This window comes from Tyto alba, unplaced genomic scaffold (assembly GCF_018691265.1).
Source record: "Tyto alba isolate M040663 unplaced genomic scaffold, T.alba_DEE_v4.0 Super-Scaffold_48, whole genome shotgun sequence".
In the NCBI taxonomy this organism is placed as follows: domain Eukaryota; kingdom Metazoa; phylum Chordata; class Aves; order Strigiformes; family Tytonidae; genus Tyto; species Tyto alba.
This window is the reverse complement of record NW_024881324.1, coordinates 9,314,878-9,342,107: the sequence shown is the minus strand read 5'-3', so window position 1 is coordinate 9,342,107 and position 27,230 is coordinate 9,314,878. Positions and strand designations below refer to the sequence as shown.

General features: G+C 42.9%; 1 protein-coding gene across 1 annotated transcript; it reads right to left on the bottom strand.

Moving 5' to 3' along the window:
• Positions 1-2,726: 2,726 nt before the first annotated feature.
• STMND1 (stathmin domain containing 1) lies at positions 2,727-27,230 on the bottom strand. Its single transcript, XM_042806636.1, is given in 8 exon segments — positions 2,727-3,008; positions 19,061-19,220; positions 19,222-19,301; positions 19,397-19,533; positions 19,727-19,838; positions 23,727-23,881; positions 26,079-26,259; positions 27,141-27,230. Coding segments are annotated over 8 exon segments (1,191 nt in total). The 5' UTR covers positions 27,225-27,230.

Genomic DNA, 27,230 nt, shown 5'->3' with positions numbered 1-27,230 from the left:
TTACAATGACACAAATCGCCATCTGCGAAGACAAATAATCAGAAAACTGGTTAACACCTCTAGCATCATCTTTATCCATACTCCTTTCACGTATTTTCAGACCATAGTTTGTATCAGACATTTGACACCTTTACTAGCCTTCTGCACTCAGTCTTTTCTAAAATCTGGCTTTTGCAGTGCAAATCTGTTTTTGTCTAAGAGTCAGAATCCAGGTGGCATTTCTACAAGAACAGTTGGTTTTCTTTTTTATGCTCCTCAGTTTCCCTGAGGTGCTGTTCTTACTTTCTCCACCCAGAAATTACATGATCTTTGCCATTTTCTTAGACTTATGGAGACCCAGACTCCAGGTCCCTCAGACTGCAAACACAAAGAGGATGAGTGAACCGATCTTCAGAATTCACTTTCACCTGCACTGTGAATCCCCAGGAAATGCTCAAGACATCCTGATATTGTATTGGCAGATGTCCCATGGCAACACCTGGTCAGGGAAGTTTGTGGTGCTGGATGTCCCTCTTGGAGCTGTGCTGCTGGACTGGAGCAAGGTCTCTTCCCACAGTATTTATTTTAGAATATCCATCAGCTGAGGAGGCCTGGTATCTACTTTCCTTACTTTAGCATGCGTGCTTGTGGGCAGCTTGCCCTCCATTTTACCCTGCTGAAGTATTCTGGGGCGGGTTGCAATGATCCTCTTCCATGGAGGGGCTTTTCAGAGAGGAACAGCAGCTCGCCCAGAGCTGGGCTGAAGGCTAGGCAAGGAGGGGTGCCAAAGCTGTCTGTGTCCTGGCCCTTCTCCTGTCTCATGGGAACAGGGGCAACAGTCTCTCCCACAGCAGGAGGCTTTCTGGGATAATTACTTGATAATTGCGAGCTTTTCTGTTCTGCAGTCCTCACTGTAGCTTCCTCTCAGTACAGTTGCATTGAATTTAGTGGGAGATTGTTCAAATAAATGACAAGTGTCTCAGTTTTTAACCCAGTAAGTTCATGTCTTAGAGCAGCAATGTTGCGACAAGCAGATGCTTTTGTTCTCTGTGCTATATTTATCAGAGATTTGGAAATTTTACACCCCAAAACAATGCAATTAGTGTGGAAAGGAAAAGTGCTCTTCGATGCGTCTCATCACACCTCTGGGCGAGGAGGGCGATTTTGTGTCAGAAGCTGAAACAGGCAAAATCAAATGAAGGAGGCAAGGACGGGCATCCCTCTGCCTTGGCAAAACCAGGAAAGGACATGCGGGAGAACCCCTCAGAGGAGGACCCAGACAATCCCAGAAGGATTAAGCTGTGATATACTGTACACGGTAACCAGAGCTGAACCTGGCAACACGTGGCCCCGCGAAGCGTGGCTCCAGCGCTCTGTGTGCAAGAGGCTGTTGTCCATCAGCTCCAGCATGACCCCGTGCAGGCTGTTATGACAGCTGTTGGAAACTGTTATGTCAGCGTACCCTTTCGGTCTCTTCAGGAATAGAAGATGCTGTGCTCTTTTGGATTTTTTAGTGCCCCGCTTAGTCTGGATCACAAGTTAGTGAGACATTGATAATTTTAACCCTGTACTGTGCAGGTCTTTTTGTTTATATTGCTGGCACGCGCTCTTTGCTTCTGACAAACACTCCCAGAGGAAGCCTATGCAGAAAGTGGCTGGAATAACTTATCTTTCCTTACACCTTTATCTTCTCTCCTTCTTCTGCAGAACATTGCTACATTAGCACTGTATTCTTTTAAAAGAAACTTCTCCGCCTGAAGTTTCCTTTTAGCACTATGTTATTTCTTTTCCAGTAATTTTGTAAGGGACAGTGCCAGTTTGGGCTTTACCTTCATAACAAATGCACTACAATTTTTTTCTGCTCTCAAACTTGCACAAATCCACTGTAATGCCAATTTTACAATTGCATTCTTTGCTGTTCTACCCCTGCTGCTGTTTGATTTTCAGAGTGAAAGGAAGAAGATAAATATTTATATAAGGGAAACTGCATTTACATAATAAATAAACAGAAAAAGCAGAGAAATAATCCCCCCCTCTGCTCTTTAAGTTTCAGTATCACTGCATGTAGGCTGTTTCAAAGAGAAGTGTGCCTCCTACCCTCATCCCAGCTTCAGCAGACATCCCTTCAACTGCTCGTACTCCTTTTTAATTCCTTTGCATGAAAGAAAAACTCCCATTGTGTCTCAGAAATTCAATATGATATGGAAACCAGATAGGTTGTTTGGTTTTGTTTTAAAAAAGAAATGTCTCCTGCCCAGTGTTAGTATGGCAAGGAAATTTGATTATCACTTGTTGACAGGCATGCAGGTCATGTCAAGTGTTTCTGACATGTCTATTTTAAGTTAAGCTAGAATTTGTATTTTGATTATGACAGAGTAAAAATACTTGGACAATAGATAGTCTTTGCCTGTGAATGAAAATTGGAATATGCAAGTTATGGTCAGACGGAATTCTATTAGGGAGATGAGGCTTTGATTGGGTCACTGCCCAGATGTCCTAATTAAAAAAAAAAAAAAAAAAAAAAAAAGAACCAAAGCCCCCATGCCACCCTCCCTCCCTCCTGTTACTTTGGAGAACACGATCACAGCAACACAGGAGAAATAACAAGTAATTACTTGTGAAAGACAACTGGAGATTTTCCTCTTGCCCATTTTAGTCGAGCCATAAAGTATCCGTCTCCTTCTGCTTAACCGTCTGGTTTATTCCACAAGCCCGCATTTCTGCAGCATTGCAAGGCGTTTTAAGTGTTAAATACCCTGCGGGTCCCGGCTCCTTTGGCTCGCAGCAGTAACTAACTCGATCAGCGTCAACAGCTGAGAGCCAGAACGAAGCCGGTGTGTGGTCAGGAGCAGGGCTCCTAGCTGGCTTGCCGGCATGCTGAAATCAGTCGGCCCCCTTCCTGCCTTCGGGAGCCGGCCGCAGCCGCGTCGCTGCGCAGCCCGCTGCAAGCCCGCAGCAGCTGGCCGAAGCAAGCTGGAGTCCTCTAGGTCTGTAGGTCTGAAACGAGGGGTTGTGTCTCTGTGTGGGGTCTGTAACCTCAGCAGCAAAGTAGAGAGCCCAGTTACAGGTCATTTATCTCTGCCAATACTTGGGGTCGTGGGCTCACCAGAAGTGGCGTCCCAATTTGCAATGGGGTCGTGACCAGAAAACATTTGGAGATGGCTAACAAGGGCACGAGGTTTGAGTAGTCCTCGGTAGAACAAACTTTAAGCGTTGCTTTCCAAGCAGTTGTCACGTGAAGTCTGGAAGCAAGGGCTTTGTTGGTCGGTATTCAGCTCACTCCTTTTGGAAGCAGGCTGGTTCTCGGAATAAAAAAATTGTCAGAGGATGTGAATGTTTCTGAAGAGGGGGATGCTGAAATTTTGCTGGATTCAGTGTCTCTTTGGTCTTTATCCAGCTCTGAGCTCAAAGGCAACACTTGTGATAATACATTTTCTTCACCATAGAGACAAATGCACCTCCTGAGGGAAAAACAGTTGCTTTGACATTTCAGGCTGGGAAACCTGTCCTTGACACATGCACAGGCCCTGATACATGGTGTCTTGGCTTCGCATGCTTACGGCTGTCTGGGAGGCTGGCACCGTCCCTGTTCAAAGGCAGTGGCATGCCAGCGCCGCACTGGTGAGGTCCCCAGTGGAGATGTTTGCACTGGGAAGGTGGCAGAGCACAGCAAATATCATCTCTGTCATAAGGGATGATGTTCTCTGCATTAGCCATGGCGCTGTGCACTTGCTCACACGCGGTAACGTATTTCTGTTAGCAAAAGCCCCGATGGGACAGGGGAAAAAAGAAACAGAGCTTATGTTATGTTGTGGCTGCCAGCAGTCACAAACTGCACCGTGGCAGGAATCTGAGTGTAAGAATCAACTGTGTTTTCAGACTTCTTCTAGGAGGTGCAGTCTTGATTTGCAGAGCTACCAAAGACCTGCAGTGCTCATACTTTCAGCTTGATGGGGGAGTAGTCATTCTGGAAATCTTTTCCAAGGGATTTAAAATCAAGTCCCGGGCTAGTAACAGTACTGTACAACTAAATATTGGTGCCCAAAGGACTAGATAGCACAGAAAAAGCAGAGAAAAAGCGACTGGGCAGAGAGGTGACTATGATGGAACATAAATCATTAATATGAGCGATAAGGTGAAGCACAAATTAGGGGAACATTCATATTCTACAGTATTATTACTGTGGTTCTGCATCCATAGTCAACGTGCCATAACACTGGCTGGCCAAGACTACGTAAAAACTTGACCCTAACAAACGTACTCTTGGAAGGTGATGAGGCTCTGATAGTTATGGAGAATTCAATACAGCAGGCTCTACTGCCTGTTTGTTCTTCTTCACCATTATAATTCTCCTTCAGCAAAATAAGTGCTTACTTACTAGCTGATTACAGAGCTGAGAGGTTATAGGGCCATAAAACCAGAGGACACTAAGAGATGATATCTACATGTGACAGTAAGATGAGCAATCACATCCAAACACAAACTATGCCATTAGTATTACTTACTTTTAAAGCGCCATTATCCCTGCATTGTTCTCTCTCATTAACAATTAGTCATTCAGGCCCTTGAGAACTTTAATACAATAATCCCTACAAGCTCATCAAGCAGATCTCACACAGTTGCAATGTTTCATACAAGATTTATAAGACGGAACTGGCTGGATGTGAATGTGGGAGTAATGGTCCATAAGCAAATGTGACATAAAAAGAAGTCATCCAGGAAAGCAGCCTGCTGAACTCAGAAAGCCTAGCTGTAGTGGGAGATGCTGTTATTTCAAAACAGCTTTCGTCTTTTGGGGTGGGAGTCATTTTGTCATAGGAGAAGCAACTGCATAATGTCCATGGCATTCACATACTGGTCAATGAAAGTCAGTCCCTGGCTTCGAAATCATGTAGCTGTATGCATTTTCCATTTGAATGCTGTATTAGGAGAGCCTCTGCTCCTCCATTCCCTCCCCCATCTTTCCCTTCTCCTTTTCAGCAAAAAGAGATCTCACCAACAAAGAGAAAATAGATTGAAAGCTCTTGCATCCAGACTCTTTCAAGCAAAGCTTGAGAGAGACTTTGGCACATAATGTCTCTAACATTATGTTCACTGCCCTTAGAAAGCAATAACCAAATACATTCTGCTGGCAGTTAGCAAGTGCAGTGATTTCAACACAGATGAGAGAAGAGAGGACAAAGAAAGAATATGCTTAGAGCATCCCTTTCACTAGGAACCTATGGGCCAGCTGGAGTGTTTACAAAGCTCTAAGGCCAGCCAGCAGGGAGTTGCAATAATCTAATTTTAATTATGTGACAAAAGCATGAAGAATCATTTCAAGGGCTAACAGAGGAAAATGGTTGCAGCCTGCCAATATTCCTTAGATGGTAAAAGAAGACAAGTTAACTCACAGAATTTAGTTGTTTCTCAAAAGACTAAATGGGATCTATCACAACTCCCTGCCTGTTGTTGTTAGAGAACAAATTGGTTGCCAGAAAAAGGCTTTAGATGTTAAAGAAAGTTCCCGAGAGGCATCTAGGCAGAACAGCAATACCTATGCTCCTCTTCTTAAACAAAAGACATACTCTACCAGCAAGAAAACAAAGTCCTGTAATCACATTAAAGTAGCTAATAAGAAATACAGAGTATACAAGTTGCTAGGTATAAATTGACAGACTTTCAGTCTGAGTTCTCCGGCATCACAGCCTTCTGGTAGGATCACAGTAATAAAACAATTGTTTTGCTGTCCCAAAGCAAAGCACAATTAATAAAAGGGGAGGAGAGGGAAGGGAAAGAAAGGGAAAGGGAAAGGGGAAGGAAAAGGGGAATGGAAGGAGAAAGGGAAGGGGCAAAGCTCAAATCCTCCTGCTTTGCACACATCTCGGCCCTTTGGCAGAAAAGGAGTGTTGTCTCCTGACAATAACAGAACAGAGCTCACAGGAATGAACCAAATCATTTTGACTCCACTGAGTAGATGGCCATAGTAAAAACATGGGGAAACAAGTTACATTTCGCGCTACCAGAAGATGAATCCATAGGTTCTTATTTTAGGATTTTCTTCATCTTTCTGGATGCACTGAATCCAAGCTTTCAGTACAAGGATATCCTTAACTTTATTTTTCAGTAATACTTCATATTACAATAGCTCTCTTTAATCTGTTGTTGCATGGGGATTTCAAGCTTTTGTTTTATTACTGCTTGAGACATCTAGTAGTGAACAAAACTTCAGTCTTTTGCAAAGGCATTACTGGAAATACCACATTTTCAAGAAATTCCCATTAAATAATTTAACTGTCAGTGGGGCTTCATGGGAACTTTCACATAATGGGATAGCTTGTTTCAGAGCTTGGCGATGTGCTTGAGCTATTCTCCTTGCCACAGCATCACTTTGCTGACAGTGCTACATAGGATGCCAAAAAGTGCAGGTAGTCTGGTTTTGCTTCTACTTTTCATTATTCCATTAAGTCAAATATCACACTGCTAAATAAGTGCATGGCTTTCAAGTTCAAGAAATGTTAACCTTGCTCGCTGTATATAAAATCCTTAGTTAAAATACCGTATCATAATTTAGAGCAATTGTCATTTGCAGTAGGAGCACACTACAATAATATGTGTGTGTTAAGCAAAACCAGAGTGTGGTGTGTGTAGTCACTGTTTTAGCATAGTCCTGTTTACATCTGGGTCTGCAGTTCTGCAGAGAGAGTGTATCGTGGAAATAGGATTTGTCTCCTGTATTGCCAATGGAAAAGCATGTGAAAGTGGTGTAATATTTATTGTGCATGTCCTCAATATTAGTGTAGTTCTCTCTGTAGAATCAATTAGGTCTCTCTGTAGAGTGTCTTTTTAATGAAAGTCTCTACACAAGTACAAATGATTATTAATAAGGTACTATACAAATCATTACTAATAAAGTAACAAACTTAAAACTTTTCTCTGCTAACATCCTGTATTCCTCTCTTCTTTAGAATGGTCTCAGTGATAATCATTACTCAGTGGAGCTTCAGAGTCATTATTGTCATCAATACTGCCAGCAGATATTGCCATCTGTAAATTACTTTTCTCCATTATGTGCCAGTGCTGTTCTTGTTCATGACCAACACTGTCATTCAGATTTGCATAACTTGGGGTCTTTCTCTGAATTTAGCCACTCTTGCATGGGATTTCCTTCCAACACTAAGTGCTTTTGGCTCAGGTTAGTAGTGCCTTTTTGGATTTCTCTGGAGTAGGATTTAAGGTGTGATGTTAACACTCCTTCACTGATTTTAAAAGTTTCCCTGACCCAGGTTTTAACACAGACATCTTGCATACACTTTGAAAATATGTCTTCTGTCACATGGTAACACGTACTGCTGTCACACCCTGAATCAGGGCCAGCTTCAGGCACAGATAACGAAGGCAATCTCCTGTGTCCAGCAGTCTGTCCTCAGTGCCTATGGTACCTGTGCTGGAGGAGGTGAGACTGAGCTATTTGACCACTACGTGCTGCCCAAGCATCAGTTCTTGTTGCCAGTGACTGAAGATGTCAGAGCAAAAAGGGGGACAAGGTGAACAAAGCAATAATTACTGTTGTGAGGGCTGGGAATGGTTCATCTTTACAGCCAAAGTCACTGATGCCTCTCTTGAGAGATGCTACTGGGGCTGTTGAGAGATGTAGCATAATGCTACATTGGGTCTTAAAATGTAAAATAAGTTGTTTTTGCAGCTAGACAGCAACCATTAGCCTGCTGATGCTTGAATTCATCTAACAGGTTTACATGGGTAAATGAAGCAATTTTTGAGTCCTGCTAGCCAAGCTGTACAATATTCCTGCCTCTTCAGAGCATGTGCTAGGCATAAAGTCAGACTGATGAATTCTGGGCAAATCATTGGATAAATTTAGGAAACGTGTTAGGAAAGGGGAGTGGGGAAAAAAAAATAAGGGTAGAATTTGGGTTGTCACCAGCTTTCAGCTGATATAGAAGTTTGTGTAAAGGTTTATGACTACCTGCTGACATGAATAATTCTTCAAATAGCTCTCAAGCAAACATTTTATACTCTACTGTTATTTTCTTAGTAAACTGGTGAGGGATATCTTCAGTTTCTGGATTATTGAAGCCATTTGCCATGAAATTGGCAAACTAGGGTAGATTTTGATAAATAGACTGGGGAAGAGGGTAGAACAAGGAAGGGTAATGCCTTAGAACAAGTGTAATTTTTGAAACAATCTAGTTTAACTTTTCATTTTAAAAGTGATCCTCTTTCATTTTTACAATCAAGTTTAAACTGTAGGGTCTTGAAGCCAGATTGAATAACTCCATATCCAACCCACAGGTTTTTTTTTTCATTTATTTGATGCAGAGCCTGAAGTGAAAAGTCCATTATTCAGTCAGCTCCAAAGGGTGTGAGTTTCAGAAGCCAGAACAGGGAACTGAGGTGGGAGAGCAGGGTAGAGTGGAGGGAGTGATAAGCTCATCTCTAGCTGTTGGTTGACATTACAAAGATTGTTTTTGTCAAGGCAAGAGGTGGAAATATCCTCTCTCCTTTTCTGTTTTTTGTTCTTTAAAGAAAGATGAAGTTCACAGTGGCATTCCCAAATGCTTAAAAGCTATATACGGGAGCTCCCCACTCTCTCTCCAAGTTACCTTCAGAATCATGAGGCTATTTTCTAACAATACGCTTTTTCCCCTCCAACAAGGTAACTTTAACTAGGGAAATGCCTGAAACCCAAACCAGATGCCTTAAGAACACTTCTCCCCCTCCGTACACATTTTGAGTTTTCTAAAGTCAGGGACACTTTACATTGGAAACCTTCAAAAATAAAGGAAGCCCAGAGCCTTTGTGGGCTGCCAGCTGCGACAAAGCTGTGGTCTTTCTGTAAGGCAGACAAGCTGCAATGCACCATTCATAGTTCAATGAAAATGTCTTGTTTTATGTTGACTGAAGCCCTCAGCAGTCTAATGACTAGTGGGATACAGTAGAATTATAGATGTTCAAAAAGAGTATATATTGGTTAAAACTGTCAGACGAAGAAGTATGTACAAACATCTAAGAATATATCTAAGAATGTGGCCGCCACTTACACATCAGCATTAATTGTACTGAATCCAAAATGTCATGTAATATAGCCTAATGTTTCAGCCCCACACAAGGCACACCCGCGTCTTTACAAAGTACTGACCTGGTGTCAGCCTGACAGCTCAGATTCCGAGGGGGCTATCTGGTAACTTTGTGGATTGAATATAAGCAGGGAAAGAGTTCCAGAAGTTTGCCCGCTGCTCCATCTAGTGCTTGTGTTCAGTATCCTATGGGATCGTGAAGTATCTTTTTCTTCTGAACGCTGATACCCTAGGAGAGGCACAGATATGCCAAGGGGCAGCTTAATTTCTGGAGAGCATTTGCAGTCCACTGACTTCCTAACTCATGAAGACTATCCATTAGAAAGTCTTCTCTTTTACTGGCCTCTCTTTTTTTTTTTTTTTTTTTTTTTTTTGCTTGTCAACCTGTTGTAGTGAACAAGTGCTCCCAGAGAAGAATAGCTGAACTGCCTTTGCAAAGGGGTGATCTTCCAGGAACTCTTCTGGGAAAGGGAATACGTAAAGCATGAGACCTACCGATTGCTAGAGCAGTTGTGATAAAAATACAGTATTTGTGTCAAGCAGACTGGCTACAGCTTAATGAATTTTGTATTAAATGTGGCAGTCTATTAACTAAAATAGCTAATTTCTACCAGATAAGTCTCAAATCATGGGATAATTAACTATTTTGGCAGTGGACTCAAAGGCACATAATGTAAAGGACAGAAGATGGAATATTACACTGGTCAGAAAGGTGAGGAAAACATTGTTTCAGACAGACTGTGTCCACTCTAGTAGTTTAAACAGTGTCAAGGAAGGTTTCTGAATGTAAATGGAGTTGTCATAAGTTCAGTTGTCAGAACAGTCTCTGGGAGTTGTTACATTGGCCAGCCAGAGCTTTCCCAGGCATCTCCCAGGCACAAATTAGAAGATCCTCTGAATCAAGGACCATTTAATAGGATGGATATTGGCATTCCATAGCACTTGACCCCAGGCATGTTTAACTTGCCAGTGCAGGGGAAGTCCCATTGTAACACAATGTGTTACTGGGGATTTTGATGCCTTGCAGTCCTAGCCTGAGAGCTTTGGGTCTGTAGCTCCAACTGCAATAGCTTATGTTTCTATCTCTGGGCATCCAGGGAGTGTAACAGGAAAGGTAATGGCTCTCACAGCTAGGTGAGAGTACAACTTCAGAAGGAAGTTTTTAGTGTCTAGCAGGACTTTCTACAGTTTGTGGTTCTGCCACTGGATCTTACTAATTTGATTCTTAAGTATGAGTCTAAGCAGCTCTCAGAGATGCCATTGCCAATAATCATCAGCTTCCATATCACTAGCTGGCTTTAGTTTCTTCCGGAATATAAATAAGCTCAAATAATGGAAGCAGTCATATCAACATACTATAGTAGCCAGGCACTACATATTGTCACAGCACAGTAAGTATTCTCATGTGGAGGAGAGAAAATTTGGCTGGTGATGTCTTTGTAAATCTTTTTCTGAATTTGCTTATGTTTATCTTATTCATCCTCTTTCTCCCACTTTCCTCTCCTTCAAATCAAACCACTTCTTATGCTAAAACTGCCCGAGAGGAAGAATAGATCTACCACCTGCCAGAGATGTTCAAATATTAAAAATAAGAGATGGCCCGTTAAACAAAAAACCCAGAAAGAACAAGAGAAAACAGAATTTCAGTGGAGTGGGAAAGTGCTGGTAGATGGCAAGTTTATTCTGCTATTTATGTATCGATTGGGTCTTTGTTTTTTGGACAAATCACTCCATAGAATAAAACCCTAGGCAGAAGTGTTAGTGGGGTAGCTGTGAGTGAGGGCACGCAGGGGTCACACACCCGGGTAGGATATTCTAACTCTACTCTGTCCTCACCCGCCCCGAGATAGCGTCTATCAGCTAGAAACACATCTCCAGAGCTGGCTGCTTCATGGCAAGGGAAGGCTGCGACCAGAGTTTATGTACGATATCTTGGTATCCTGGCAGGAGAGCTCCGTTAATACCCCTGACAAGATCTCTTTATCCTGTGCCTTCCTAATCTGCAAGATGACAGGAAAAGAGAGGGAATTCACTTGCTAAATTGAGTTCCTGCTGTGTGTGATTAGTACTGGGTTTACTTTGTAAAAGCTGCTGCTTTTTTTTTTTTTTTTTTTTTTTAATCAAATGCTTCATGTTTTGTTTTGTTTTATTTTTTTTTCCAAAAGGAGGAGGGAAATATTTTTGTTATTCCCATTCTGGGAGGGGTTGCACAGCAGAGACTTTTCTATTCTAAAGCAGCCCAGTATCCAGCTCTCCCTCCTCATTAATCCTGCCCTCTCCCCATGCCCTCTACCCCCAAACTTTCCCTTGCACATTAAGACTTGGGAGTCTTCTGCCAATTGGGATTTCTTCAGTATGGTCACTGAAGTCTCTTTTCAGTACTTGCTGATCCTGTACTGGGAAGAGAAATCATAGAATTGTTTAGGTTGGAAAAGACCTTTAAGATCATTGAGTCCAACCATTAACATAGCACAGCCAAGTCCACCACTAAACCATGTCCCTAAGCACCACATCTATAATGTCTTTTAAATACCTCCAGGGATGGTGACCCAACCACTTCCCTGGGCAGCCTGTTCCAATGCTTGACAGCCCTTTCAGTGAAGAAATTTCTCCTAATATCCAATCTAAACCTTCCCTGGCACAACTTGAGGCCATTTCCTCTTGTCCTATCTCCTGTTACTTGGGGGAAGAGACCGACCCCCACCTCACTACAACCTCCTTTCGGGCAGTTGTAGAGTGATAAGGTCTCCCCCGAGCCTCCTTTTCTCCAGGCTGAACACCCCCAGTTCCCTCAGCCGCTCCCCACGAGACTTGTTCTCCAGACCCTTCACCAGCTCCGTTGCCCTTCTCTGGACACGCTCCAGCACCTCAATGTCTTTCTTGTAGTGAGGGGCCCGAACCTGAACCCAGCACTCGAGGTGCGGCCTCACCAGTGCCGAGTCCAGGGGACGATCCCTGCCCTGGTCCTGCTGGCCACACTGTTGCTGATACAAGCCAGGATGCCACTGGCCATCTTGGCCACCCGGGCACACGGCCAGCTCATATTCAGCCGGCTGTTGACCACCACCCCCAGGTCCTTTCCCGCCAGGCAGATTTCCAGCCGCTCTGCCCCAAACCTGCAGTGCTGCGTGGGGTTGTTGTGACCCAAGTGCAGGACCCGGCACTGGGCCTTGTTGAACCTCTTAAAATCGGCCTCGGCCCATCGATCCAGCCTGTCCAGACCCCTCTGTAGAGCCTTCCTAGCCTCAAGCAGATCAACACTCACACCCAACTCGGTGTCTTCTGCAAATTTACCAAGGGTGCACTCGATCCCCTCGTGCAGATCATTGGTAAAGATATTAAACAGAACTGACCCCAACACTGAGCCCTGGGGAACACCACTTGTGATCAGATGGTTTCTCTTTATCTGCTGCCTGAAATAAGAACTTACTGGCTCCTCAAAGGAAACCAGCACTTCTGGCAGCAGTTGAAAAGCAGATGAATTGTTTTGAAATGTAAAATTAACTTAGAAAAACAAAGGGACGATAAAGGCCCCTGATTCATCTTTTTCATTTAAGATCCCTCTATACCCTTAGTCCTACAGTTGGTAATTAAATGTAATATTCTTTATATATAGGATGTCAGATGACATTATTTTCTGGTCCTTCCTGACATTAAGCTTCCTGAACTTATGCCAAAACATCATATTGTGTAGCACAATTGTACCCCCACCATTTAGTAATTTGGCTTGGTCTGAGGTACATTGACAGAGGCAAGCAGCTAAAACAAAGCTTAAATAAAGCTCTAAGGACTGACATTAGTTTCATCATTCCAGATAGTATTAAAAGTGTGCACAGAGCAAGTTAGGAAACAATGCAGCTTCACGAGAGCGAGCTCCTGCGAGCTGCTGCAGCACACGTAAAAGAGGCTGTTTAGAAAAGAGACATGCAAGATGTAACCATTTGGATGTCAAGTTCGAACACCTCAAAATCAGAGAGATGTCAGTTCCTGCCAGCTACTCCTGTCTATTAAATATTAGGGGCTTATTTGAGAATGTTCTTCTTGGTCTAGGGGTGTATTTCATTTCTCACTGGAGATGCAGGGCATACCTAGAGATGTAGACATAGGTCCACTGTGTCTTGCTTTTTGTGAGAAAGCTGTTTGTCCTGAATATTCACGCATTGCCTTGAAATGGGAGACATTTGGTGGTCCAGCAGCAAGGACCGATATTTTAAAGGGAATATTCTTCTTCAGTGTAAAGAGAACTGCAGCGCAGCAAGGACAGGATAAAGACTAGTGACTGCCCTGCATGATGGGGAGAAGGTGAACTGGGTCAGGAAGAAAAAAAATGCCAGAAGAGCAGATGAGCAACATGAGGAACGCAAGAGAAAGACACAAAATCAGATGCAAAGGGAGAAGAAACACAGAGTCATGAAGGGAACAACTCTGAGCATGTCACACAGGGAGCTCCAGCAGCGCTCCTACCTGCCCAGGAACGAGCTCCACAGACCAACACGGGTGTCAGCCTCGGGCAGAGGGACCTGACCCTGCGGACTTGGCACCAGCACAAGGTCCATGCTACTGCTTTGCCTTCAGATGGATGCAAACGCCCATCAGAGCAAAACCTGGCCCTGGTCTATTGATCGTTTTGAGTATTTCTTTCCCTTCCTTTGAGCTCTTCATCTCACCATCACATGGAGCATTGTCCTTCAGTAGAGGTGCTTCGTATAGCAAAAAGCTGGTAGGGAGATGGCTGGTATTGCTTCATGCGGTAGAGTTGTCTTTGTAGTAGGAGAAGCAGCAAACTGATATTATATGCATAATTTTACTTCCCTTTAACTGTCTTTATGTCTTATGGGACTTCTATTTTTTTTTCCCTTGTTTTTCCTCCTAGTGGCAGCATGAACAAATAGCTAACATCTTTTAGCTATGTATCTTAGGAAACTGTAGCATAAATATTGTGTGCATGGTGGATTCTCCCTTCCTGTTCAAAAACTCGTGGAAAAAAAGACATAAAACCAGGCAGAAATAAATACCTAACCTCTCCAGCGGCAGCAGAGCGGCAGGTCCCCACCACCACGGCCAGGCCACCCGGGCTGGGCACTGGCTCCACAGGCTCTCTTCGGCCTCGGCGCTGTGGTCCAGCGGCAGCAGGGGGGCTGCTGGGCGGGCTGCTGCCTGCCCTGTGTTATACCCGGCTTGCGAGAGATGAGGTGTCCCGCAGGATTGGGAGGAGTGTGGGGATGTCTGGGGATGGAAACCTTGACAGGCTGGAGAGGTAGGTCCGTGCGAACCTCATGAAGTTCAAGGAAGCTGAGGGCAAGGTCCTGTGCACGGGTGGGGCAATTCCAGGCACAAACACAAGCTGGGCAATGAGTGGATTGGGAGCAGCCCTGTGGAAAAGGACTTGGGAGTAGTAGTGGATGGAAAACTGACCGTGAGCCAGCAATGTGCGCTCACAGCCCAGAAAGCCACCCGTGTCCTGGGCTGCATCAAGAGCAGTATGGCCAGGAGGTCAAGGGAGGGGATTCTCCCCCTCCACTCTCATGAGACCTCACCTGGGGTACTGCATTCAGCTCTGGGGCCCCCAACATTAGAAGAACATGGAGCTGCTCGAGCAGGTCCAGAGGAGGCCACAAGGATGATCAGGGGGCTGGAGCACCTCCCTGTTGAGGACAAGCTGAGAGAGTTGGGGGTGTTCAGCCTGGAGAAAAGAAGGCTCTGGGAAGACCTTATTGTGGCCTTCTAGTGCTTAAAGAGGGCTACAGGAAAGGTGGGGAGGGACTCTATCAGGGGGTGTTGGGATAGGATGAGGCTGAATGGCTTTAAACTGAAAGGGGGTAGATTTAGATTAGACATAAGAAAGAAATTCTTTCCTGTGCGCGGGGTGAGGCGCTGGCCCAGGGTGCCCAGAGAAGCTGTGGCTGCCCCCTCCCTGGAAGGGTTCAAGGCCGGGTTGGATGGGGCTTGGAGCAGCCTGATCTAGTGGAAGGTGTCCCTGGGGCCCATGGCAGGGGTTTGGAACTAAGTGATCTTTAAGGTTCCTTCCAACCCAAACCATTCTGTGATTCTATGAAGATGCAGAAGCTGAGCCTGGGAACAGCTGGATTGATTACAATCAGGAGGGATGGGGAGCTAGCAAGGGCCCTGGTGAGGCCACCAATCTGCACATAATGGCTCACCACTGGTGAGCTAGCTCTGTGCTCCTCCTGCCAGGCAGCACACAGGCCTGGCATGTTCTGGGCTGGAACTCCAGTAAAAGGCCAGAGAAAATCCCTGTGACAGGGAGAGGCAAGAGCAGCAGGCAAGTTGCACAAAGGCCTATGATCAGAGGGGTTTGACTTAGGTGTTCTAGTATCGTACTCTGATCATTTCTTCATCATGTGAACAGGAGGCTCCAAAATGCCTCTCCCTCACGTATTACCTGAGGCCAGGACTCATAGCCTCTCACAGAGGCATCTGAGGGGTTTAGAGCAGAGACTAAGAAGAATTCCCCAAATGGCGAGGGTAGGAATCCTCTAGCCTGCAGGTAACCTGAGCACCAGTGATCCTGCTGCTTGCCACGCTCACACATCCGTAGCTCAGGCTCTCTTCACCCAGTTGCTCAGCCAGTTCAAGTTCAGTTTCAGAAAGTGGCTGCTCTCTGGCAAGGCTCAAGGGAGCAAATTCAGGCAAACCACTCCTATAGTAATGGGTCCATGATGGTTCTAAGTGTCAGAGGAGAGCGAGCCCTGGCTGGTCTGGCCTACTGAGGTGCTTCTGCCTCCCCTCTTATCTCTGCCCTACCGTGGGAGAAAAGGCGTCTTTGCTCAAGTTACCCTTGCTTAGGCTCCTGTGTGTCTCCCTCCATGGCTAGCAGAGAGAGATCAGTGCTGACAGGGAGTCTAGTGCTCTCTTGCAGAGTTGCTATGGTGCTGCGGGCTCCTACTACCTACCTGTTGCCTTTTCCAGATCTGTGAAGGGACAGGCATTAGCACAGGTGTGGCTGGGACGTAAGTCAGCGGTGTTTGGTCATGGGCATTGCTGAACTGTGCACTGAGGTCTTTGGTAAGAGACCCACCACTCAAACACTAAATACTTGAAGGCATTTCAAAAGCAGACACCTGGCACCTGCTTGCTGCTCTGCTTTATTTGTGGTAGCAGTTAACCATAGCTAGGAGCCCTGCAGTTGTCAGCTATACCTCCGTGTAACTTTATACACAGGAATATTCACAACGTCCTGTTCCTTTGAACTCAGTTGAAGCAGCAGGGTGTTCCTTTGCTCCAAAATGTATCCTTGTTCTCCCCCCTTAGCTGTTCTCTTATGCATCAAAAGACAGATCCAAGATCCACTGAAGGTAATGGAAAGACATGGATGGTTTTCAATGGGAGTTAGATCAGTGTTCAGATAAATACACAGTTCAGTAAGGCAGGATCTGCTTATTAGTAATACAAACATTAGCTTACTCAGCAGAGATATTTGACCTTCATCTTTAAATTATTTCCAAGTTCAGAAAGGATTTAAACTGTGTGTCCAATCAAGAGTTTGTATCTTCTATTGCAGGAAAAGGCTCAGAAACTTACTGTGGCAAAAAGTGTGAAATTGTGGGTTTCAGCAGATCATTCTAACAGAGAAGTTGTGAGCATTGTATGAGGAGAAATCCATGCATTTTTTCTGAGATTGCTTTCCACTGCTTGAACACAGTGTTCAGCCTTTTCCAGCAAGCATCCTAGGAAGACTCAGAATGTTATTCCTGCTGGTCTAGTGGGGTCAGCCAGACAACACAACAACCCCTTGACAAAGCACATACCAGGCTACATACCTTTCATACCCAGCCTGCCCTGTGAGGTGGATGCGGAAAGGTTACCTGCTCTGGGCTTAAACTTTCGGGTGTGCTCAGGTGGAAGAATTGAGTGTTTCACTTCTGAGACAGGTTTGTGCCCTCCCCAGTTAAAGCTGGCAAGCTAGACAGCATCACTTATCAGCCCACGACTTGAACTACATTGTGCCGTGGCTTCATCTCAATTCTTTGATTCTGCTAAGTTTTTCTAAATCGGTTGCTATTAGTAATGACACTTGCAAAGGCCCTCTTGTTTCTTGTTGCTTTTTTTCAGGGTGTCTTTGATTTGAGAGACTAGGAATCACTTCTGACACACAGATGAGCCAGGCAGGAGTGCATGAGTGGTCCTATTACAAAAAGGCGCCTTTCCTGATGCTCTGCTCCTCTCTCTGTATCACAAGGGCTTATCGGGCTTTGTGCTGCAGGGAGCTAAGATCCTCACCCAGGAAATAGTGGAAGAAATGGCACCAGCTGTGGACAGGCCATTGTTTGTCATTCTCAAAGTATGGGAAGGCACTGGGAGACTACTAGCACTTGAGTAACTCCACTGCAAGGGGAGGCAAATTATTCTAACTTGGTGGAACAGTCTGTATGGATATATATATATATATACACATACACGCACTGGTTTTTACCCCAAGCCTGGCCAGGTAGCCTTAGCTTAAAGTACCTATGAGACAAAATTCAGTGAACAGCCTGGATTAAGTGTGTGGTAAGAATGCACCCTCAGATCTCTTCTCCTGTCTCTCAGGTTGATGGATAAATTTGAACCAGCTGGGTAAAGTTTCTCTGTTTCCTAAGTTTTCTTTCTATTTTTCCTGTTTTTCTACTGTTCTTTCTGGGAAACACTGGGTGTTTTTCAGGTTTTCTTCTCTATTGATAATAGGTTATTTTCAAAACCTGCCAATTTGTCCAGGCCTGGAGGTGGACTGAAAGAAGAGGGTCTTTCTGATGGTCTGCCTTACTCAGCTCCTCAGGTGGGATCCCAGCTGCTCAGGAAATGAGATGAGCTCTCATTCCTCCTCTTAGTGATTTAGAACAAGTCTGGCAAGAGATGAGAAAGCAGGAAAGCTTTTTTCTTCTTGAGAGTGATAGGAAGAACTACTATGAGAATGCAAAAATAGGGACTACCTTTTCATCTGTTCTGCAGTGTCTGGCCTGTGAGTTAAGAGAAGAGTGGTCCTGTGCTGCAGGTGAATTTCCTTGGCTTGGAAAGGAAGAATGTGCCCCCCCATAACTGGAGGTAAGAAAGTAAGAAGCTAAGGTAGGAGCAGAGGTGAGTGTGGTGTGAGGTGTGTAGAGCTGGTGGCTCCAGTGGAAGTGGAGATGGACATGTTTAGGAGATGGACCAGAGGGGAGTGGTAGGGCTGATAGCAGGGAAAGCACAAATGACACAGCTGCTTTACTTGTTATTTTTGGAAGAGCTGGCTGTATTAAGTGTTGTGTATATGTTGGAAGTAGGGCATGAGGGATTCCAAAGTCAAAAGACTGACCAAACATATCACTCTGTAACAGAAATGGTCATCTCCTTCCATGTGGACAACTCACCTGTGCTTTGTGTATCTCAGCCCATTAGCTGTTTTCTCCATTGTAATTTCAATACTTGTTCTGTTCTTCCCTAGTATGCTCATTGCTTGTCAAATATATGTTCTCAGGGCCTGTTGTCACCTTACTATCTGAAGCTCTCGCCTCTTTGCCAGTTGCTCTTCATAATAAGTTGAAAGTTTTTGTTCTTACTTTTGGGGTCCCACCATATTCTACCGCCCCAGGTCCCTACCAGTCACAGATTTTTTCCTGCCCACACCTACTTTTGTGTCTTCCCGTGTTATACAGTGCCTTTCCCAATGCCCTGTTCATTAGGGAATCTTTTCACAGGGCCATCCAAGAAGTGACCTGAACTTAATAATAATAACAATAATAATAACAATAATAATAATAATAAAGTAAATTCGATGGAGTCATGATAATATCTATGTACTCAAAGTTAGTGACTGGCTAGTTATTAATTTGGCTCTTCTCATTTGTTTTGTTACTTTCAATTAGTGTGTAACAATTCAGATTAGATAAGATTTTCCCAGGTGAGATAGGTAGCAGCAAGACTCAACTGTGCCTCATGATAAATCATTTACTTCTTCTCCCTGCAGCTGTCTTTTGGGGGGAATAGTTCTTCATTTTTGCAAGACATCTTAGATCCAGATAACTTACAAATACACCAATGAAACTATCAGACTTGATGACAGAGTCCTTGGTATGATTGTTTGTGGCTTCTACTGCAGTTATTTCCTTCAGCAGTACCCCGGCTCACCATCTAAAGGTGACACTGAGGAGTGTCTGTACTTGACTTTCAAAACTTGGGCAGACCTTTCTGTTTCCATGTAGCTTGGTGGGCAGTTGCTGGAAAAAATATGATGTGTTGTGGCATTTTGTTGAGTTCTTCTTCCCTAACCTAGAACAAACCAACAAAAACAGTGATGCTTTGTAATGGGGGATGGAAGCAGATAAGTGTCAAACATATGTAGCAGTTCTTTCTATCTTTCTAACCCAAATGTTACTCCAGTTAGTACTGCATTTAGTCAATTTATTCAGGTGTCTGTGGAAGATGCATCTTTTGCTATAGGAAGTAAAGACTTGTCCAGAAGCTTCCTCTTTTACACATATTTGTAGAGTAATCTTCCAGGCTTTCAGCAAAAATAAACATCTATGAGATGAATATAGGACCCACTGTGCTGCCATTAATCAGGTTTTGGCAGTAGGTTGTACATAAATTGCCTGCATTAGCTTGACTTATAAAAAGTAGGGGGGTTTAGGTGATAAAGCAAACACTGGAAAAAATACACAGCAGAACTAGATGACCTGTGTTTTCACATTAGCAGAAGTCTGTCTTCAAGTCCTTCACTGTAAAATCATCCACTTCCTTGTTTTCAAACTGAATTTTCTCCAACCTAGCTGGTGGTTTCTTCAGTGTCTTTTCCAGGGCATCTCTCTGTAGAGACATTAAAAACTTTAAGCAGAGTATATTTTGATGTTGGGGTGACACTTTGCTGCTTGCCTTCTGCTTTTTTTTTCCTGCATGGAGGTGATGGAATCTGATACCAATGAAAGCCTAGAAATAATGATGTGCTTATTAATAAGCTCAGTGCTCACTCATGAGCGAGTGTTGTCTGCAGTGAGAATTTCCCTTTTCTGCTGAGTGATGTGTCTGTGAAGCTTGCAATGTTGCTGTACACCCAGCAGATGTGGGGATTTGGTAATGAGGCCCTAAGCATTTAGGGAAGTTACTTTATTACTGCTGAAGAGATTTAAGAATGGTTTTGTTAGAGCTTTGTAATCATGATACTGCTGGCCTCTGCTGCATACAAATGAGCAGCCCAATCCTAGAGCTCTGCTGCTGAGGGTAGCACTTACTCCTGGAAAGATGTACTGATTATTTGATCAGCCAGAAGGCTGAATTCTACTGTCTTCTGTATGATAAGCAGTTTTAGCAGCGTTAAACCCACACCAATGACCTAGGGTTGAAATAATCACTATCCTGTTACAAGTTTCCTGAGCTATCTGCTCCCCAGACTTTTATTGCCATAAATAACTCTAGAAGTCAGGCCTCACTGCCAGAAGTGTTAAGTGCTGCAAATAGTATAGAAGATGACTCATTTAGTGAGATGAAGGTGGAGCATGAATCAGTAGGAAGAAAACTGATATACAAAGGAGAGGTTTTGAATGCAGATGACACAAAAAATCTGAACAAAGCCATGTTCAATCATAATAAAAATGAAACAAAAGACTTTTCCTAAAGAAAGAAACTGTTCTATCTAATGATAAAGGCCATTCTAGTGAAATCTCAAAGTGGGAAGGTATTGCATACTGAGGATGTCATTCTCACCCAATTGTGACTGCATAGGAAGAGATGAATGGAAAATTCTTCCCAATATGTCCAAACTAAGCAGAGTATTCAGCAAACAGGTTGCTTTCCAGATTGTTCTGTGTCTATACAAGCTGAGAAAAGAACTTATCTTTGAGCTAAACAATTCTGGGAGATGGAGTCTTCATAGCTTCAATGAACCCATGCTGAAAGCTAACACCAATGGAAATACTAAAATAATAACCTGTGCACATTCCTTGTAAATGATAACTTGTAAGTGGTAAAATTCCTATAGGCTGTTCTGTTAGGAACTCCAGCTTTTGGTCCTTTTGCTTACCCTCTAACTCAAGCCTTTAAAGATAGACTTGGAAAAAAGGTACCTGGTAGATGATATCCTACAGCTGCTGGTGCACTGATGAACTAAAGTGTTTGTTGCTGCCTATAATTCAACTCCTGGCCCTTCTTGGCAGTAGGGGTGTTAAGAGCTTAATGTAACTCTTCAGGGCTGGGGATTAAACATTTTCACATCTGACATCAGCTATGGTTCTTTGGAAATTAGGAAAAGGCTCTTCACTGAGAGGGTGCTTGGTCACTAGAACAGGCTCCTCAGGGAAGCGGTTACAGCACCAAACCTGTCAGAGTTCAAGGAGCATCTGAAGGATGCTCTTGGCTATATGGTTTAGTTTTAGGTAGCCTTGTGAGGAGCAGGGAGTTGGACTCGATGATGCTTATGGCTCCCTTCCAACTTGAGATATTCTATGATTCTATACAGTCTTTTTGAAGCACTATAGGGAAAAATAGTTACTTTTTTTTTTTTTTTTTTTTAACTCTCCTTAAATGATGAAATGTAATTATGCAAAGAAGTCTAGGTACCTGTAGCTTAGATGGAATCTTTGGCTCTGCTTGCATTTTTAATAAGAGAGCCACTGTTAAAATTGTAGAGTCTGGTTTGTCCTGTGGGATGTATGAATCTCTCTTGGCTTTGTTATTCTAGATCCACAAAATATTGCTCTGAAAAGTACAGTTTCTTTAGAGCAGCAACACTTAAGAAACAGGTGTAACAAGGCATCTTAACCTGTACTGCTTAGAGTTCCTTTGTTCAGGATAAAGCGAGGGACAGCCAGAAGTCTGAAGGCCTCTAGCATAGCTCTTTCACAGTGTTGGCAATGCCAGGAAATCTGGAGAAGACAGGTAATGCTGCCAAGGTTTAAGGGATGCAGATACTTATATGGAACAGAACCATGCACAGGAAGGGAAAGCTCTTGTAAGGATATTGCTATCTCCAATATTATTGTAATAAATAATCTCAAACTGGTTCTACTAATCTTTCATAATGCTGTGAGGTCTGTGAGCTCATTTCATTGAAGCTAGTGCTGGGCTGAAACTTGGCATAAATCTATTCGTGCATATTCCCGGCCAGTTCCAAAATTTCAGATGTTAATTTACCCATGTGCTAATGCTCAAGATCCAGAGCTGCATGTTGTAATTTGGAATATGTCTGGCTAATAAATCTTTTCTACTGCGTCTGTGTTCAGTGCATTTAGTCCCTCTATTCATAGGTAATCTGCTGGATTTGAGCTCTAATGGAATAAATTATTCTTACAGGAGGTAGCACAGGCCAAATTTTCTATTGCTACTAAGGGAGAGCTAATAGTTAACAACTAGTGACAGATTTATGTTTTCACTTGTAGTTTACCCAGCAGTGGGCCCAGCTCAAATGTAAAATGTCACTTGGAAAAGTTGGCTTTGTTAGTGAAAAGTATGAGGTTCATTTTTTAAAAACTGTACTGATTTTAAGACCAAAAAGAAGTGCATTCTTTCTGTTGGGAAGATGGAAATTCTCTCAGGAGAAATAGCATAGACTGAGTTTCTGTCAATAAAAGAGTATGTGTAATTTAATACCAGACAGCTTTTTAATAGCAGAAGAAAGAAAGAACAGAGAGACTCGCCTATCTTATGAAGGGGGAAAATACAAAAACCTGCCTGCAGAATGTTACCTAAATTTAGCCACAGAGGGGATAATCCTCTCTGATACTCAAAAATCTGTATGAGGGAAGTAAGTAAAGGCTATGGAGAAACTGTACTCCTAGATCCTCCAGCCCCATTTTCCAAGGTGCTGGCAATAGGAAATGTGTTAGGCAGTACCAGTGGCCAGACTGTAAGGTGGCACTTACTTGTTTAGTCCTTATGAAAGTTTCTGTTTGATCTCCAATAATATATGTGGCTGAGGTTAGAGATGTGTGAATGGCTTGCCTCAAATGACAAAGCTACTGAGAATCATGCTTGGTTTCAGCTCAAATTGTTCCTGTGTTCAAGCAGTGGTGGGACCATGCTTTGGACAACATATATCCACAAATGCGTTAAACTTCTTACAGGCTTCCTGCAAACCTCCTCCCTCCTGACATCTATGCTTGAAACCCTATCTGATCCTTAACACAATGCTTGACAACAAAATAATAACCTTGAGTTCAGAAGCAAAAATAAACTTTAGGTTATAATTTGGAATGAAAAGAAAATGGGCACTAGCTTCTTAGTCAAATAGTAGTTCTATATTAAAAAAAAAAAAAAAATCCATCGTGTAAAGGTTTCTTAATCTGAGATCAAATGTGAATTGTAGTTTTCCAGAAATGTGAATATTTAGGATTTCTGAGGTCTTAAATAAAGTGTAATTACAAGCCCTGATGACATTATTTCTTCTAGTTTAATGGACTTAAGAAACAAGTTTGTGGCATGTAACTTCCCGTGAGTTTTTCCAAGAGCATGTTCTTAGTATTGTCACTGTCTCCTTTGTCCCCATTTGAGATGAGCCAAGAAGCTGTAAACAACTGAAAACTACTGCCAGATTCTGTTGTATTAGCATCCCCATAAGACAGTTCTTTGTTGTTTAACAACTTGTTCCTGAAGTCTTAGAGGAGATATGTTTGGATGTTTTGCATGTGCAGAAACTGAATCTCAGAGCACTCACAGCAGGGTCAGAGCTGTAGCAGGGGTCCCGTCTCGTATAAGGAGGCTTACCTTGTTTTCATACGCTTTTCCAGTCCTGTTAGTGATAGTTTGGCTCTTGATTATTCCCTGCATCCTCAGCTCCTCAAGAATGTCCGATGATTTTTGCCACTCTGTTTCCTGTAGGGGCCATGATTTACTGATGAACTCACTGGTGAGCAGTGCCTCTTCAAAAGATGAAAACATTAAAACTTAGTACTTGTAGAGCACTTGGCATTCAAACAAAACTTTGTGATGTATTTCCAATGCCACAGTTTTTATTTAAGAGGTTACATACTGAGAATGTCCAGTGGAGAAGGCCTGCTCAAAGCTCTCTTCACTGCTTGAACTTTGCGGTAAGCTTTTTAGTGGCTTGAAAAACAGTGCAGGCACCTAGTTTGGTTTCTCACTGTAGTCAGGTACTCCCACAGGAGCACGTTCAGGAAGGCACGGAAGTGTGTGCTGAAGCCCCGTGAAACCAATTTTTCAGCACGTTCCCAAAGAGGGTCCATAGGGAGCTCTTTATGATTAAAGTTCTAAAGGGTTCTGTCATCTGGTCAGAGAAAGCCAGGCTGGGATGGGATAGTACAAGCCTACAAATGGGCCATCTTGTAAAGATCACTGTGTTCTTCTGAATTCAACCAAATTTTCATATGCTTCTGTGGTCTGTGATTTTTTTTTTTTTTTGTTGTAACAGCATTGATACATTTGAATCTAACCATAAGCATTCCAACACTTAATTATATATTTATAAATAGCAATTAAGAATAAAAACCAAATTATTTTGATAACCCTTCTGAGTGGCTGTTTAGTTTCCACATATTAGACATGAATTAACAACGAACAACTTCATTGCCAAGACTCATCAGGTTTTTCAACCCTCAGTTGACAGTTCTACCATCTGCCCAACCTCTATTGGCAGAAGTTAGAGCTTTTGTACAAAGAACGCTTGGACCAAATCAAAAACGCAGTTATTTGACATCTGCCAGTCTTTATAAGCAGAGGGAGTATGACAATGTTGGCTTATTTTTTTAGTTGTAAAACAAAAATATGGAACATCTACTACCTTGTAGAAACTGACTCCATACTGCTCCTAAAATAACTGGACCAGTCACCCAAAAAGTACTGGGGTTCAGCTGTCTGTCAGAACACACAAATGTCAGAAGCCAGTATACAACAAAACATATCTTGGCAAAAAATAAAAGCAGGATGAGTGGGCAACACTGACAAGTGATGTGAATTTGTATTGGTTTTACTAATCTCCTCATTCAGGAGAAAACTGTAGTTTGAATATCTTGGTATGGTATGGTATTTTTTTTGTATCTTGAAACAGAAGATTGAAGCGTAATTTCAAAAACTTTCTGTTTAGAAATTTCATGTGAAGTTATATTTTAGCAAGTGGGAGGAAAAGGAGCTTGAAATTAAATGAAACACCATTTCAGAGAAAGCAAATAATATTGTTCAACCTGAAATGAAATCCTTTCATCACATCCTTCTGTGGCATTGGGAGTTAAGTCCTCTTTAATTAATAGTAAACACCAGTAATTATTCCTTTTGAGTTCAGTTTGAAATCTTTTATTACAACCCTTGTTTATTACAAAGAGTAAACCACCGCTGTAGATTTTCCATTTAGTGTGTTTATGAAAGATAAGATGTTCATGGCACTTGAAAAATACTGGCACTAAACTACAAAATTAGGGGGGTTTAAATGTGCCAAAAAATGGTGCTGCTTTTTTATTAGCAACTCTTACTACAACGTTATCCTAAGAATATAGAAAAGTTTATGTTTAAGTGTTCACTTGCACTTAAAAAAAAAAAAAAAAATTCTTAGCAGACCTTTGTTTATTGTCATGACCATTTCTGGAATTTTTATAATTTTCTCTACATGATAACTGTCTCTGCAACTTTTGGTTATGAATTTAAGGAATAACACAGTATTTACTGTCTCTACCTAATGCTAGTCAGGGTCATTGTATTGACCATTCTGTTGTAAAAACTGACTGATGGTAACAGCAGACTGACAGCCCTGGTGCGGGCTATGTGTCTTCCCAGTGTGCTGTAATCCCAGTTAGAGGGGGCTATCCCTTGAGGACAAGGCTGAGTTTGTTCTCTTGGTCTGTTCCAGGCGTCTGCCAAGAAAAGTGTCTATCCTGCTGCTTGTTCTCGTAGCAAGGGTTGAGTCATGCTGCACAACATAATCATCAGCTGGGAAATACTTTCTGCTGCTATTGCATGGTTTTAAACCAGTGCGAAGAGCTCAATCCTTGTGGGGTCACAGCATGAATGTTTCTGGGTACAGAAGTTGGCTGTAGCAGTAGACTCTCAAGATTATCTCCTCCTAGGTCTCCGTTTGTGGAGCTGGTATGAACTTCAGTTACTGTTTACCTGTGCTTTGTGCATTTCTGCTCTTCTGAGAGGATGCAAATCTTTTTGGTAGTTCTTCAGAGGAGTCTACCTCACTGGTCTCGTCTTCAGGTTTACCTCCATCATTTGAAGAGCCCATTGGCCCAGCTGTCTCATCCTGTGAGGGAACAGCCTCTGTTCCAGCAGTACTGTCATTTCCAGTCTACAAGAAAATGAAGAAACATGAGAAAAGCTCCTTGGGCTTCTAAACATTCAGGGTGGTATCTAGAATAGTCCCGTAGAATTGGCAGGTTCAGAGTGAAGTGGAAAACAGAGATGTTCCTGATACTTATCCATGTTCTGTCATAGGCGGATGTTAATGGTGAGGAAAGGTCTCTTGGAGCATTTTGGAAAGGAAGCAATGACCTTGAGCCTAAATGTGTCCATAATCCAGATGACTGTATTAGAGTATTGTTTCAGTAGTTCAAGTGCCTTCTGTATGTCGATCATTGGTTAGAAATTTAAAACTGAGTTTTAAATTTGCACTTGGTAAGGTGTTAAGCTGCGTACTTTCCAAACAGTAGCTTGGAACCTCCAAAGAATGTGGTTTTAGAGCCTAGATGTATTCTTGTCTCCTCTCTGTATGTTTGGACTTGAGCCAATTCAACTCTGCAAACTTCACAAACTGGCTGTGCGCATGTATCCTATAATATTTGCATATATACAAGCCCCCCTGCCTTGTGATAAATTTTGAGGCAAAACCCACCTTGCTGCCGTGTTGTAATTCATCACTGGTGTGGGAGATAAGTGCCTCTAACTGTATCCTTAATGAGGCAAGTGGGACAGACTGTGAAAAGCAACTTTTCAGGTGTTAAAAAATCAGATTATGCATGTGGCCAAATGGTGAGTCTGCTTCCCCTGTAGCATAAGGGTTGTATTAAGCTGAGTGAGTGATAGCCCTTCTCTTAAAGAGCTTCCTGAAAGTCAGAGCTATCGTTAACATCAGCAAAACCATTTCTCTGTATGTGTATGTCCTCGTGCACTCGCGTGCTAAGACATCTCCTAATGTACTTTATACAGAGTCTGTTAGGAAGAAGTCACTACCTGGCTTTTGGCTTCCAGGTTGTACTGTAGCTCCTCAGAAGACAGCTGTGTGACGGCAACCCTGTTAGAAATATTGCAGCCCATGGTGAA